The sequence below is a fragment of the Aptenodytes patagonicus genome, chromosome 15 (genome assembly GCF_965638725.1).
Source record: "Aptenodytes patagonicus chromosome 15, bAptPat1.pri.cur, whole genome shotgun sequence".
In the NCBI taxonomy this organism is placed as follows: Eukaryota; Metazoa; Chordata; class Aves; order Sphenisciformes; family Spheniscidae; genus Aptenodytes; species Aptenodytes patagonicus.
In genome coordinates, this window is record NC_134963.1 from 16,504,927 (window position 1) to 16,517,502 (window position 12,576).

Genomic DNA, 12,576 nt, shown 5'->3' on the forward strand with positions numbered 1-12,576 from the left:
ACTACCTTCTGGTTCATTAATCACAGAGCTGAGTCTAGTTATCTGTGCATATCAGAAGAAAAATGGCCCTGCCTGACTTCTTGGGATTGCTTACTAACGTTCCTCTACCTGCAACCTGGAGTCCTCAGCTCCAAGGGGCTGGGCTAATATTTCCTGCTATTCTGAGCATCCTGAAATATGAATGATGTTGGGCGAATGCGTGGGACAGTTTGAAGGGAAACAGGAATATTAGCAGAGCATGTTTCATGCAAGGAAACCCTTTGTTGGCACCAGTTAAAGATTGCATAACCATGCTGAGTATGTCTTATTTATTACTGTTGTGTTAAATGCTCAACCTGCCTTCAGATCACGGATTACTCAACATCCTTTTAATTTTTCAGCTTTTTAGCTGGTTAGCGTACTTCACCCCTTGCAGATGACAACCATTTAGGAAAAAGAAATCTTTATTTTATATTTTTTTTGTATACTTGTACACAAGTAAAATAAAATGCATATCTATATATACTGCAATCTCGTGAAGGAAAAGGTAGCATTCTTTAACAAATGCTGCCCGTAAACATGGTGTGATGGAATGAATACGGAAAAACTGCAATATTCATAAACATAGGATTAAAACAGCATCAAATTCATTACCTCTGCAAATGGGAACCTGCAATATTGTTCAGTGTGATGTCAAGTTACAAACAGATTTTAGACATTCTTTTCAGAGCATTTCTTACACTTTTTTTTTTTTTCCTGTAAATAAACCATATTTCTTTACCATCTGCTGTAGCAAAAGCTGCTTTTTGGGCAAGTGCAGTTCCGAAGACCAAAGGTATAATTCACAGGATTCAGGACAAATAAATTATGTACATCTTGGTGTTTGTCTTTTTTGTTTTGTTTTGTTTTGTTTTTTTTTATAAAGGCATCCAGTTAACTTTTGTGTAACAAAGCTTTCTCAGGGTGGATGGTAGTTTTGCTTTTGTTTGCAACATTTATGGAGGTCAGCAAAAGTCTAGTATTAAAGTGTCATCAACCCAGGAAAAGAGTTAATTTTAGCAGAATAACAGTAAGCTCCACACCAAGGGGGGGATCAAAAGGCTTAGGCTGAGCTGTAACGTGGAGCTGTTTCCTTGCTGGGTGAGGCGGCACTGAGCCTTTGATTTGTTCTTTTTAGAGCAGCCCTGCCTCTTTTTGGTTGGGATTGTGGAAGGTTCAATAGGCTCTAGAAATTCTGGTTTCAACTTGGTCAATGGAGGGTCTACAATGCTGGGGAAGGTCCCAAAGGGGGAATCGTTTATCTGCTTGTTGCTGCCATTTTTGGAAGGGTCCGTCTCAACATACTTGGTTTTGGACATGTTCTCCTTGTCCTTGAGAGGGTTGTTGGAGGATGGCCGGCTGCTGTGGGAAGAAGGACCTGCCTTGCCTTTAGCTTCATAAATAAACGATTTATCCGTTTCTGGCTGGCAGCACTTCGGGGAGCCATTGTGGGAACCAAGAGGGGGGACCCCAGTTGGCAGTTTACCAGATCTGGTCTTAGTGCTAAAAACGCTTGTTCGTATCTGGTTGAAGGAGTCGACGCATCCTTCCAAGTCGGCGCTCTGCAGCCTTTTGAGGTCTCTCCCTGCCAAGCGAGGGGGAAGGTGGCACTCTAGCTCTGAAGACGATCCTTTAAACTGTTTAAACCAATTCCAGAGAGACCGAGCCTGGCAGTCACAGATCCACTGGTTGCCATTCAAGCGTAGGTACTGGAGGGACACCAGAGGAGCCATGGTTTCCCCCGTGAGCACTGTCAGGTTGTTGTTAAACAGATACAAGGTCATCACTTTCCCAAGGTCATGAAAAGACCGGCGGTGAACCAGGCTGACCCTGTTCTGGTGCAGAAGCAGCCGGTCAAGGTTGATTAGCCCACGAAAGACATTCTCGGACAAGCTCTTGATTTTGTTACCATGCAAAAACAGGTAGGTGAGGTTTGCGAGATCTATGAAGGTGTCATCCAGCAGGTTCTGAAGATTATTATCCTGAAGGTAGAGATATTGCAAGGAGAACAAACCTCGAAAAAGCCCTGTGGAGAGCTCCAGGAGCCCACAGCGATCCAGGTGTAAGGTATGGAGGTGAACAAGACCCCGGAAAGTGACAGGGTTGATAGATTTCAGGTTCGTGTTGTCGCTGAGATCTAACTCCTCCAGTTTGTTGAGCCCATAGAAGGCTCCAGGCTCAATGAGGCTGATGTTGTTGGAGTGGATCCAAAGAATTGTCATATTGCGGCAGGAGGTGAAGCTGGTGGACCTCACAAGGGTTATCTTGTTGTTGTGCAAGAAGATGCGCTGGCTCTGGATGGGTATCTCAGTGGGGATTGCTGTCAGTCCTTGCTGCTGACAACTTATTGTAATCTTCGGTTCACTGTAGCATACACACGCCCCGGGGCAAGACTCCACTTCTGACTGGATGTTCAAGCAAAGCACCAAAATCAGCAGTTTGCTTCCTAAAGGATAACAAAAATAGTATGCAAATTAGCCAGGGTCATGGGAGAGCGCTTTCCTTTGCAGCTAATAGATGAGCCTGAAAATCACCCTTCTAAGTGCGTTGCCACTAACCACAAACAACATATGCCAGGGGAGCCAAACAATTAAAATGCAGAATTAAAAATGCTCTACTGCTCAACACAATAGCTAAAATCAATATACACTTGTAGTGACAAAGTCTGAGCACCTCCTCAGCCTTTCACACTTTGGTGGTGAAAGAGAGTGATCGTTATGTATTTGCATTGTGGGTCCTGAATGCACATCTAACATAAGCCCTGTTCCAAAGAGCTTACCTCTGAGCAAAGGGGCTGTCTTCTGGGGGCCACTTGTCTCTGCCACAGGCACATTTAGCGCAGTTCAGCCTATGGGAAAGCATCTGCCCAGCTGTGGCTGATGCCTGCAGCCACGGGGTTGTACTAGGCAACTCTGCGTCCCATTCCAGCAGTGCCACCAGCTCCTTGCTTTTCGGGATCATTGAACAACTCTCCAAAACAAGCAGGTGTCCCCAGATTGCGTTCAAAACGTAAGATGGAGATGTGGCTTTTGTGACTTTCCATGAACAATTTCTGACTGACCTGGTCTTCCTGTAAGAAATAACTGTGAGGATTCCCAGAATAACTTACAGGTCAGACCTGCCTGTAGAGGTCTCAGGGCCAAAAGCATCCTTTCCTTCTCTCGGTCAAACCTTTACACCACATAGTCTTGCTTTCCCTTCCTCTGTCACCTTTTTCCCTTTGAATCTGGGCAGCCACCAAGGAAGAGGAGAAAACAGCATGTTTTTCCACAAAGGGCGGTACTGTTGTTGGAGGAAATCATGTGAAATGCTTGATTCAGGGATTCCTCAAAGTTTGCAAGGCAGAAGTAGGTTTCGTGTGTCCCAAGTGTTCAGGCATCCCATTGGGGTTGAAAAGCCCCTGAGAGGAACATTTTTTCATGGCGATGACCACCTCCTTCCCAGGAGCTGGGCTGCACAGGAATCACAAGGAAGCATTTTGATTCACCAAATTCACCAGCCCCAGCTGGGCTGCTGGGAAAGGGCCTGGAGGATGGGCAGGGATGGGCAGAGGCTGTGCAGCCAGCATCGTCTTCTGAAAGGGGACCTGCGAGGGAGGGTCAGCATGAACCTCCAGCTGAGACACCTGCAGAGAGACCTGCTGTTTCCTACCCAGGGAAGGCAGGGAGGAGAGGCAGTTTCAGCAGTGCTTTACCAGCAATTAGCAGCAAGTAATTAGATTGCTTCCTCTAAACCACTTACAGGAGCTAAAATGAATGGGCAGCAACTCTAGCAGTGGGAGGCTCTGTTTGTGAAATACCACGTGCAAGCAGGGACACGTGTGTCTCCTTCCCAGCTCATCACAGCACCTCTGGCAAAAAGGCATGTTCCTCCCCATCACTGGGGATCCCCAGCCCAGGGACAACAGCAGCTTTCCCTCTTCACTGTTGTGGGAGGTTTTTTCCTTCCCCGAAAGACTGAAAATGTTGTTTAGGCATGTTGATGCCTCATTACACCTTAAGGTAAAATAGCAGAGTTCAAAAAGTCAGGAATGAAGAGACAATGATGCAGATTGGGGCAAACTGGGGAGACTGGAGAGAGCCCGGTCGCTTCCAGCCACGTGTGCATGGTGCAGCATGCTGGCTCCCACGGGGCCAAATCCTGGAGACAGCAGTTGCATCTCACAGAAAAGCCTGAAAGGCAGTCACGGAGCTAATGAAACCACATCATCTCTGCGTCGAAGTAGCAACTTCAAACCCCAACAATAAAGGAGTAAATCATACGGAAATCTTACCAAACTGTTTACTGAAGCAATAACAAAGGTATTGGAGAAGCCACTTTTCTGCAATAACAGGCTGGGATCCCAGGCCTGAGTTTCACGCTAGTCAAAATAATTCACCGTGTGCAATTAATAAATCTGTGGTGATCCAACGGTCCAATATAGGTGGGAGACTCCTATATATCATAGTCCACATGGGAGAAAAAATAACAGCTCGGCATGCAGAGATAATTTGAGTCTGTTATTATTAGCTGCTGAGCATCCCTGGAAGGCAGTGTGTTGAGTGCAGTATTATGACACATTCTGGCTGGCTTGTCATGTTTTGACATATCACGTCCCATTGTATGGAGCAACTGTAACAACTGTATGGAGCAAAGTAACACGAGACAACTGAAATCCCCTGCTGGAGACATGTCACACCAAGAGGAGCCTCCTGGGAAATTAAAACAATGCTGGCAACTCTCTGACCAGCACGATTCCTCTCCAGCTGATAATGAAAACCTGTAGCCAGAGAAATATGACTTTCTGGAGCCTCTTTCTTCAGTTTCGTGATGCAGATGATGTGGGCCGGGGTGGCACTGGAGCAATGGGATTCACCTCACTACGCAATACCACCTGCTCCAGCAAAAGAGCGCTCGGACTGCAGACAATGCTGCAGGCTCCATGGCTCTTCCCAGCTGCTCCTCCCTGCCTTGGCAATACCGCAGGGGCTACAGCCTACTCGGGGAAAATCCAACCACAACCCAGATGCATCCCACATGCCTTATAACTATGCGACACGCTCACAGTGGAGTGAATGCAAAGAACCATTCCTATGGGAGAGGAATCACAATGACAACACTCCTGTTCCACCTCCAGCCAGGGGAGGCAAGTGTAGAATAAATATATGTATACACGAGGAGAGAAAGAGAGAACATGAAGCAGCCAGCAGGGAACAAGCCATGCATATGAATACCGCCCTGCCCTGTGCCACCCCCTCCTGACAGCCATGCTCCTGCACCCTCTGGATCACTTGATTGCTTGTGCCCTGAGCGTGCACCACCAGCCCTTTCCTATGGACACAGCCAGGCAGCAAGGTCCTGTCCCAGCCTCTGGGCGTGTGCAGAGCTGGAGGCATGCTACAGCTTCTCCCCAGCACAGAGGAGCAGAAGGGAAGGGGCAAATCCTGCTCCACTCTGAAAAATGGTTTTTCTTCTCCTGCTGCCGATGCCTCTGAGGCTGTTGGGAGCTCTGAGTCAGTGGCACTGGTAGCTGGCTGCCAGTGGAGCAGCATAGGGAAATTAATTACAGGCAGGGCTAGCCTGTGTGCTTTAATTAGCGACCTGGTGTTCTTGAGCTGCTCGGATTAGCTCCTTCCACCAGAGACAGTTACTGCCAATCATCTCCCAAAGCTTTTTTCCAGTTAGTTTCCCACCGTGCAGCTCAACCATGTCCTGACTGATCCATGACAAAGCTCAGCACCCAGCAGTTGTCAGAGAGTCTCTGGCCAGCACAGAGCCTGAAGCAAGTGCAGGAGTGGGTGCAGCCCACAGACAGCCTTGGGAAGTCAAGGTGATGCTGCAGACCCTTTCTTCCTGAGCCAGATTGGGGTGTGCTGTGACAAAGACCAGAGGGACCATGCCTTGGCCTTCCCCTGTTGCTCCAAGGAGCTTCTCTGTCACTGGTGTTCAACCAGTAACTGTGCCTTGTGCTCAGTGTGTCCCAGACCGCAGTGGTCACCAAGTGCCATAAGCCATCCAGACCTTGCACCAGGACAGTTTCATCCATCCAATTCCAGGCAGATATTACCTTGCTTTTTCTGACCAGGTGCCAAGTGACTACTTTAGGACAGGGATGAGCACAAGGCAGGGTCCTGGGACAGGAAGGTTGCTAAGACCTGGCATCAAGCCACATTAACACAGCCACACAGTTTTAGGATGGTTTGAAGCACAGCAGACCTTGTTCCTGTCTGCCTGGAATACACCCCCATATTTTCAGGTAATCTCTTACTCTAGACCAAGTCCGGCAAGATTGAGACAGGCCAACTGTATCACTGCCCTGTGCCCCCAGGGCTGGAGCCCATCACTTGGAAACAGGCATCTGTTTTGGGGCCCAATGTCGTGACGCAAAGCACAGACACAAGCCCTTTTATGCTGAGCTGAGCATCGCAGCATGGTGTGGACCATGACCTCACTGAGCCTCATGCTCTAGCACAGAGCTGGGGCCATAACACAGAGAAGGAGCTGGAGCACTAATCTGAGGACTGTATTGCAGCGATGGGCAGAGGAACCAGGCACCCCAAGACCCATCAGCCGGGCACCCTGGCACAAAGCCACGTGCTCCACCTTCTTCTGTTCTCCTCTCCACCTCCCCTTGTTCCTCCCCCTCTTTGATTACCTCCTCCTTTCCATCTTCCTCCCCTCCTTCACAACCACCATGTCCCACGGCTTGTCCAGCTGAGGTGAAGGCAGCACCCAGGCAAACCAGTCCGTCCCCAGAGAGGCTGGGACACATCCTGGCAGTGCCCAGAGCCTGTACACTGTCCTGTACACCACACTGCAGCTTGTTTCCCTTGGCACAAAGCAGAGGGGAAGGATGAAGACCTTCAGAGGGTAGCCAGGCAAAGATCACACAGACACAGCTTAAAACTTGCCAGGAATAGTGTGAGTGTCGTGGGCTTCTGCTCCTCTTGGAAGGCACCAAGTATCCATGATGCTGAGGGGTCCCAGTGGGTGCTGCCCTGAGGAGAAAGGTCAAAGCCCTGGTTGAGGGCAGATGACAACAAGAATCCAGAGGACCTGGGCAGAAAGAGCCCAGCTGCGCTGCAGCCTGGCTGGCACAGGCAAACGCCATCGTTTGTTTTCCTGGAGTGCTGGGTTCAGCTCTGGCTGTGGGCTCCTTCTTTTTCCAGGAAAAACATACCCTGCCCTTAGCCAGAAGTACAGGAGATATTCACTGGTGGCACAGGGAGGAGGGAGGTCAGAAGGTCCACTGTGTGTCCATTCCCAGAAATATGTGCCAAGACCAGCTCCCAGTGTGGAACTACAGCGTCCTTCCCTTGACCTGCCAGATAAATCCATCCAGAGCTCTGCCTACGCAGTGTGCTCCCACCACCACTGCCAAGTGATTGACACCGGACCCTCCACCACCTGCTGGACTCTTCCACCTGCAGGACTCAACCTTAGTGCTCATCCCTGAGGAAAAGTGTCTTGGCATAACATCCATTCCCTCATCCCTTAGACGAGAAGCCATTCCTACCCCTTCCAGAACACGATTAAAACTTAACTGGATAGTTCCAGTCAAATGCAGAAGATGAAAGAAAACCCAGTACCTGGAACCTTCAGTCCCTCCAAGACTTTGGCTTTGAGTTTAGCATTTGTTCCTCCAGAGCTTTCTTAAAAGCCAGATACCTCCTTCAGTCAAACTGCCGCACTTCCCCTTTGCCATCTCAGAAGTGTTATGACTCATGGAACTGGGAAGCAATTAAAGTGGGTCCATTATCTGTCTTTCCGCTAGTCCCCTGTGCGATCGCATTGTCAAACATGGCAATTAGAAAGAAAAGGCTCCGGGGGCCTCTAATAGATGCTTTGCAAACTTTTTAAGAGGCCAAAGCAAAATGCAATTTTCTGCAGTTTGCAGTGCCGTGGCCTTTCTCTGCCGCTCTGCACTTGTCTCTATTGATTTGGAGATATTATAATGCGGCTTTCCTACAGTGGAGGGTCAATAATCATTTGAATTCTCTCCTGGTTGGACATAAAGGGAGTACTTTACAATACAAAGCCTTTTGCTGATGCACACAGCATTTTGCCTTTGTTTATAGTACGGAGACACTATAGCTGCTATAATTCCCTGTTCTGAACTGATATTGTTTGAAATTCAGCACATGGCTTTGAAAGACACTCTGCAAAGCAGCTTCAGTGTCTCCTGCTTTGTCCTGTGGCCAAAGATGGGTCTGTGTGTGTGAGTGTGTGTGCGCCAAAAGGAAGAGGGCAGCACTTTTATGCATTTCAAATCAAAGGCGAATCGAGAGGTGAATGAGGAAGGAGAATTGGTTTGGATGAGTCTCACCCCAGGCTGGAGTTTCTCTCCCTTCTGCTGCCTCCTCCCTCCACTGCAGAGAGGAAGGCTGGTTCAGGATGGTGCAGCTGGAGTGGCTTTAGGGTGAGGAGAGGAGAGGAGTGATGCTCTGCCGCCACACAAGCACCTGGGAGAAGCAACCAGTGTTACAACTCTGGGGAACTGAGGACCTGACGCGGGTACGAACAGAGCAGGTCCCAGCACACAGGTGCCCACTGCCGTGCAAGCATCCTCAGGCAGTCGCCTGGCAGCCAGCTGCAGCAGAAAATTTTGGGACTGCTGCAGGTCCTGTGGCATATCTGCAGCTCCATGGGGATGTTGGGGTGTCAGGCACCCCTGTCAAGGTGAATAGTCAGTGTGGTCACTGGAGCGAGCCAGCTGACCGCAGCTCCGTGTCTGCTCCAAGGCACTGAATTGCTCTCCAGGCTCAACTGACTGGGTCAGCTCCATCTCCACGGGCTGTTGCTGGAGCTGAGTCCCAGCTCACACCAAAACACCTACGTCTTTTTCCGGTGCCGAATCCCATCTGCCTAAAAATAGCCAGCTAATTCTCTTCTAGACACCGTTGAGGGTCTGAGACACCAAAACGAGTGCTGGCAGATTTGACACAACTCCTCTAGGAGACCTCTGCTTTTCCAGCAGCTGGAGCTGGGTGTGATATAAATGGCAGCAGGCAGCAATGTTTAGGCACCTGAACCCCACCCCTAACTTCTATAGGTACAGTCTCTGATCCCACATGCTCTGGGACTGCATCCAGATCCATTAACCTTTGGGACTGTGATGCTCTTCATTCCCTTTGGCAGTACACCCTCAGTCCTGCTCTTTGGTATACCCAGCCTCTACCCTGAACGAGACAGGATTTCAAAAGAAAAAATATCATATGCGGTGAGAAATGAAAGGTCATTTCCGTAATGCATCCAGGCAGGGGATGGAGGCAATAGATGTGCCATTTCCTAACTTCTAGGTGTTCATCTTTTTCACCTAAATCATACTCCCTTAATGTGATTTTTGGACTTAATATTGCAGGGATATTTTTAAGGGAAGAAGGTAAAAGAGAGTTATATCATGTGCAATTCTTAGAATCCATCCTCACAAATCTCCAGAGGGGTTTGAATGCTGATTCTTCAGCATCGCTTAGGGCTGAACTACATGACTCATTACGTGAGCTGAGTGCAGCACAAACCTTAACCAGGGCAGCTCCATCCGTTCACGGGCATGTGCCAAAGCAGCTCCCGGCCGGCGGTGCTCCCCATCCCTGCCAGAGACTCTCCAGCGCTCCCAGCATTTTGGCAGCAGCGTCAGTTTAGCCTAAAAACATTTGGGCAGGGTTATACTTTTGGTGGTTTGCCAGCACTTCCCTCAGCAACATCAGGGAGAGAAAGGAAAAGGTGATAGTTAACAGTTTATATTTCAGCCAATTTGAATATGAATTTGATGATGAGGGAAAAAAAAAAAAAAGCCTCTTCTCTAGCCAGAGGGTTTTCCTTTCCTCCTGCTGAATTTCAAAGGCTTGCTGCAAGCCATAGAGATGTGAAAGAGTCTCAAAGAAAAGGTCATGAGAAACCTTCATAGGGGAATATATCAAGGGATTTAAATACAGGAGTCATTAGGTCCCTGTATAACAATAACACTAATATCAATTATTATAGCGTAGTCATGCCCTGTGAGGCCAGGAAATGAGAAAGAGAAAAGCCTTCGTTATAATACAAGAACGTGACAAGAGCTGCACTGAGTCAGCCCATTTGGGCTGGTCCGACACAGTGGTCAGGAGCAGATGTGTATTGAAAGGCAATACTAAACGGTGTGAGCATTGCCTTGGCATCTTCTCCAAGCTCCGGGCAAACAGGAGCTGCCCAGGGCCTGCCTGAGGCAGAATTTCCCTGTCTCCTTAACAGACTATGAAACCTTCTTTCCACTCCCTCAGGTTTTCTCCAAGCCCTAGGTCACTGTATGAATGCTACTCCAGACTTTTTTGCTGTACTTCTCTGCATCTTTTCCAGGTCCTCTTCACTGTTGGGGTGGGAGGACAATACCCGGGATGCAACTGCAGCATGGACTTAGGCAGAGGTTTAGGTGTCCTGCTCTGTCCCTTACAGCTCCTGCACTCTGCCTGCCATCATTCAGCATCAAGCTGAGCTTTTCAGAGAGCCCTCCACGAAATTCCCAAGATCACTTTGCTGAGTGGCAATAGCTCATTTAGAGCCCATCATTGTGTTTGTTTAGGTAAGGGTCTGGGCTGTTTGCCAGTGTACATTACTTTGTATTTATAAATGCTGAATTGCATCTGCCATCTAGTCTGTGGTTATGAATTTTACCGTGAAACCCCTTGCTGCAACAAATCACGTGCCCAGATATCCACTTTCCTTCAAGCAGAAATATTATCACAGTTCACTGTTGTGCCCAAATCTTAAAATGTAAGCTGGTTGTAGCAGTGACATCTTCCTGATCCAGCAGCCAAGCTGCAGCAGTAGTTCACAGAAATAAGGACTTGGTAATCCCTACCTATCAACACAGGTTAAAGATGCTCCTTAAAATGGTTTGCATAAAAAGAGGAATAAACTTTGCTCGCATCTTTGATATGAGGTTATTCTCTTAGGCATTAAAAAGCTGACCTAGTTATCACTGCTTCCTATGGATAGGCATAGGAAAATCCTATGGATATCCTAGGCCATGCTTCAATGAGCGCTCTTGCCAGCTCTGTGTTCTGCCACCTCACCTGGTGGGACTAAGTCTCTGCCAATTCTATCAGCAGAGGCAGAATTTTCAGCTGTTCTTGTGTAAGATGTAATAAATCTCCATGTTTTCCATCTGTCCTATTTCCAGCTATCTATCCCATATCTGGAAGGGAAAAACTTATGACCTTTTAAAGGGGAAAGCTTATGACCTTAAAGTGAAAGCATGGAGAACTGTAGAAAAGGCCTCTTATGTGGGTTTATACCATTCAGTCCTGGGCCTGATACTGTTCAACCCTGGCCCTTTCCATGCAGACGGTGTAGATCCCAGATGCTGCTGGCCTATCCAAGCTCTCCCAGTGTTCCCTTTTTCTTCCTCAGAGGCAAGCTGGTTTTCCTACTACATGCAGAAGTGTGTCCCCTTTCAGGATGTGATCATGTACGGTTGCTTGACACTGGAATAACCATGGCTATGTTCAGCTCTCCTAAAGGCATAACGCAAAGTCTTGGTTTTGCCTTGCTCCTGGCCCTCTCTAGTGTCCCCTCCACCAGTGTGACACCACAAAGGTCCCTGCACCACAGCTTCCCCCAGGCCAATCTCAGCATCAGCCTCTGTACCCAGTAGAGCACATGGTATTTGTAGGGATCTGGCTCTGAGCAGATGGGTTTGACATGATACCGTGCCAGTTAGCAAATACTATGGCAATAGCTGGGGGAGAGGCAAAAATCTCATGCAGATACCCAATGCAGGGGACTGTCTGTGACAAAGGCAGAAGTCCAAGGCAAATATCTGATGTGGAAGTCAGATGAGAGGCAAGAAGTCTGGGCAGAAAATGCCCAGTGCCCAAAGGGAAGGTGAAAGCACATGGTCTGGAACCAGCATTTGGAGCAGCCGGTGGCACCCCTGGAAAAAATGAGCACGAAGGAGGGAAAAGGAGGAGGATGGGCAGGAAGGCTGTCAGCTTGCTGCAGGAGAGCCAGCAGAACAAGCAGACACCCATGAAAGCCTGCAGGTACAAGCTGAACTCTCCAAATCCACGTCTCATGAATTCATCTTGGACGACCGCTCTGAATAACTGTTGTGATCCTAATCCACCACGCAGAGCTGCAGTGGTGCACTTATTGCAACGCTGAGCTTGGCCAGACTGAGCACAGTACGCAGAAGAGGAGGTGGGCTCCTTCCTCACAACCTGGGAGAAATGTCACATCTGCCTTTTTTCCAAGTCATGGCCACTAATGTCACGTATCATCATAGCTGTCCCTGCCACACTGTCTTTTGCGAAGTGTCATATGACTAAAATCCGTATCCATCCCAGTAAATCCTAGCAGATCCCAGGCTGCCTAAGAAAGCAGACTGAAAGAAGCTGTGACTGGTCCCCGGCACCGCGGGTGACGGCATCATAAGTGGTCACGATCCTCATTTCCATCTTATCTGGATGGGACGCACCCAGCACATTGCATGAACAGGATCATCTATGATATTGCCACCATTCAATCCTCACACTGTGAGGAATGAAGTGAGAAAATATGCATTGTGAATCACAACTAGCTCCTAGGGAAGTTAGTATTATC

General features: G+C 48.5%; 1 protein-coding gene across 1 annotated transcript in view; it reads right to left on the minus strand.

Annotated features, from left to right (window-relative positions):
* Positions 1-425: 425 nt before the first annotated feature.
* The window catches only part of RTN4R (reticulon 4 receptor), an 83,959-nt gene continuing 71,808 nt past the window's right edge, over positions 426-12,576 (minus strand). The window contains exon 2 of the mRNA XM_076352989.1: positions 426-2,464. Within this exon, the coding sequence (XP_076209104.1) occupies positions 1,035-2,464 (1,430 nt within the window). The 3' untranslated portion in view covers positions 426-1,034. The remainder of the gene's footprint in view (positions 2,465-12,576) is intronic.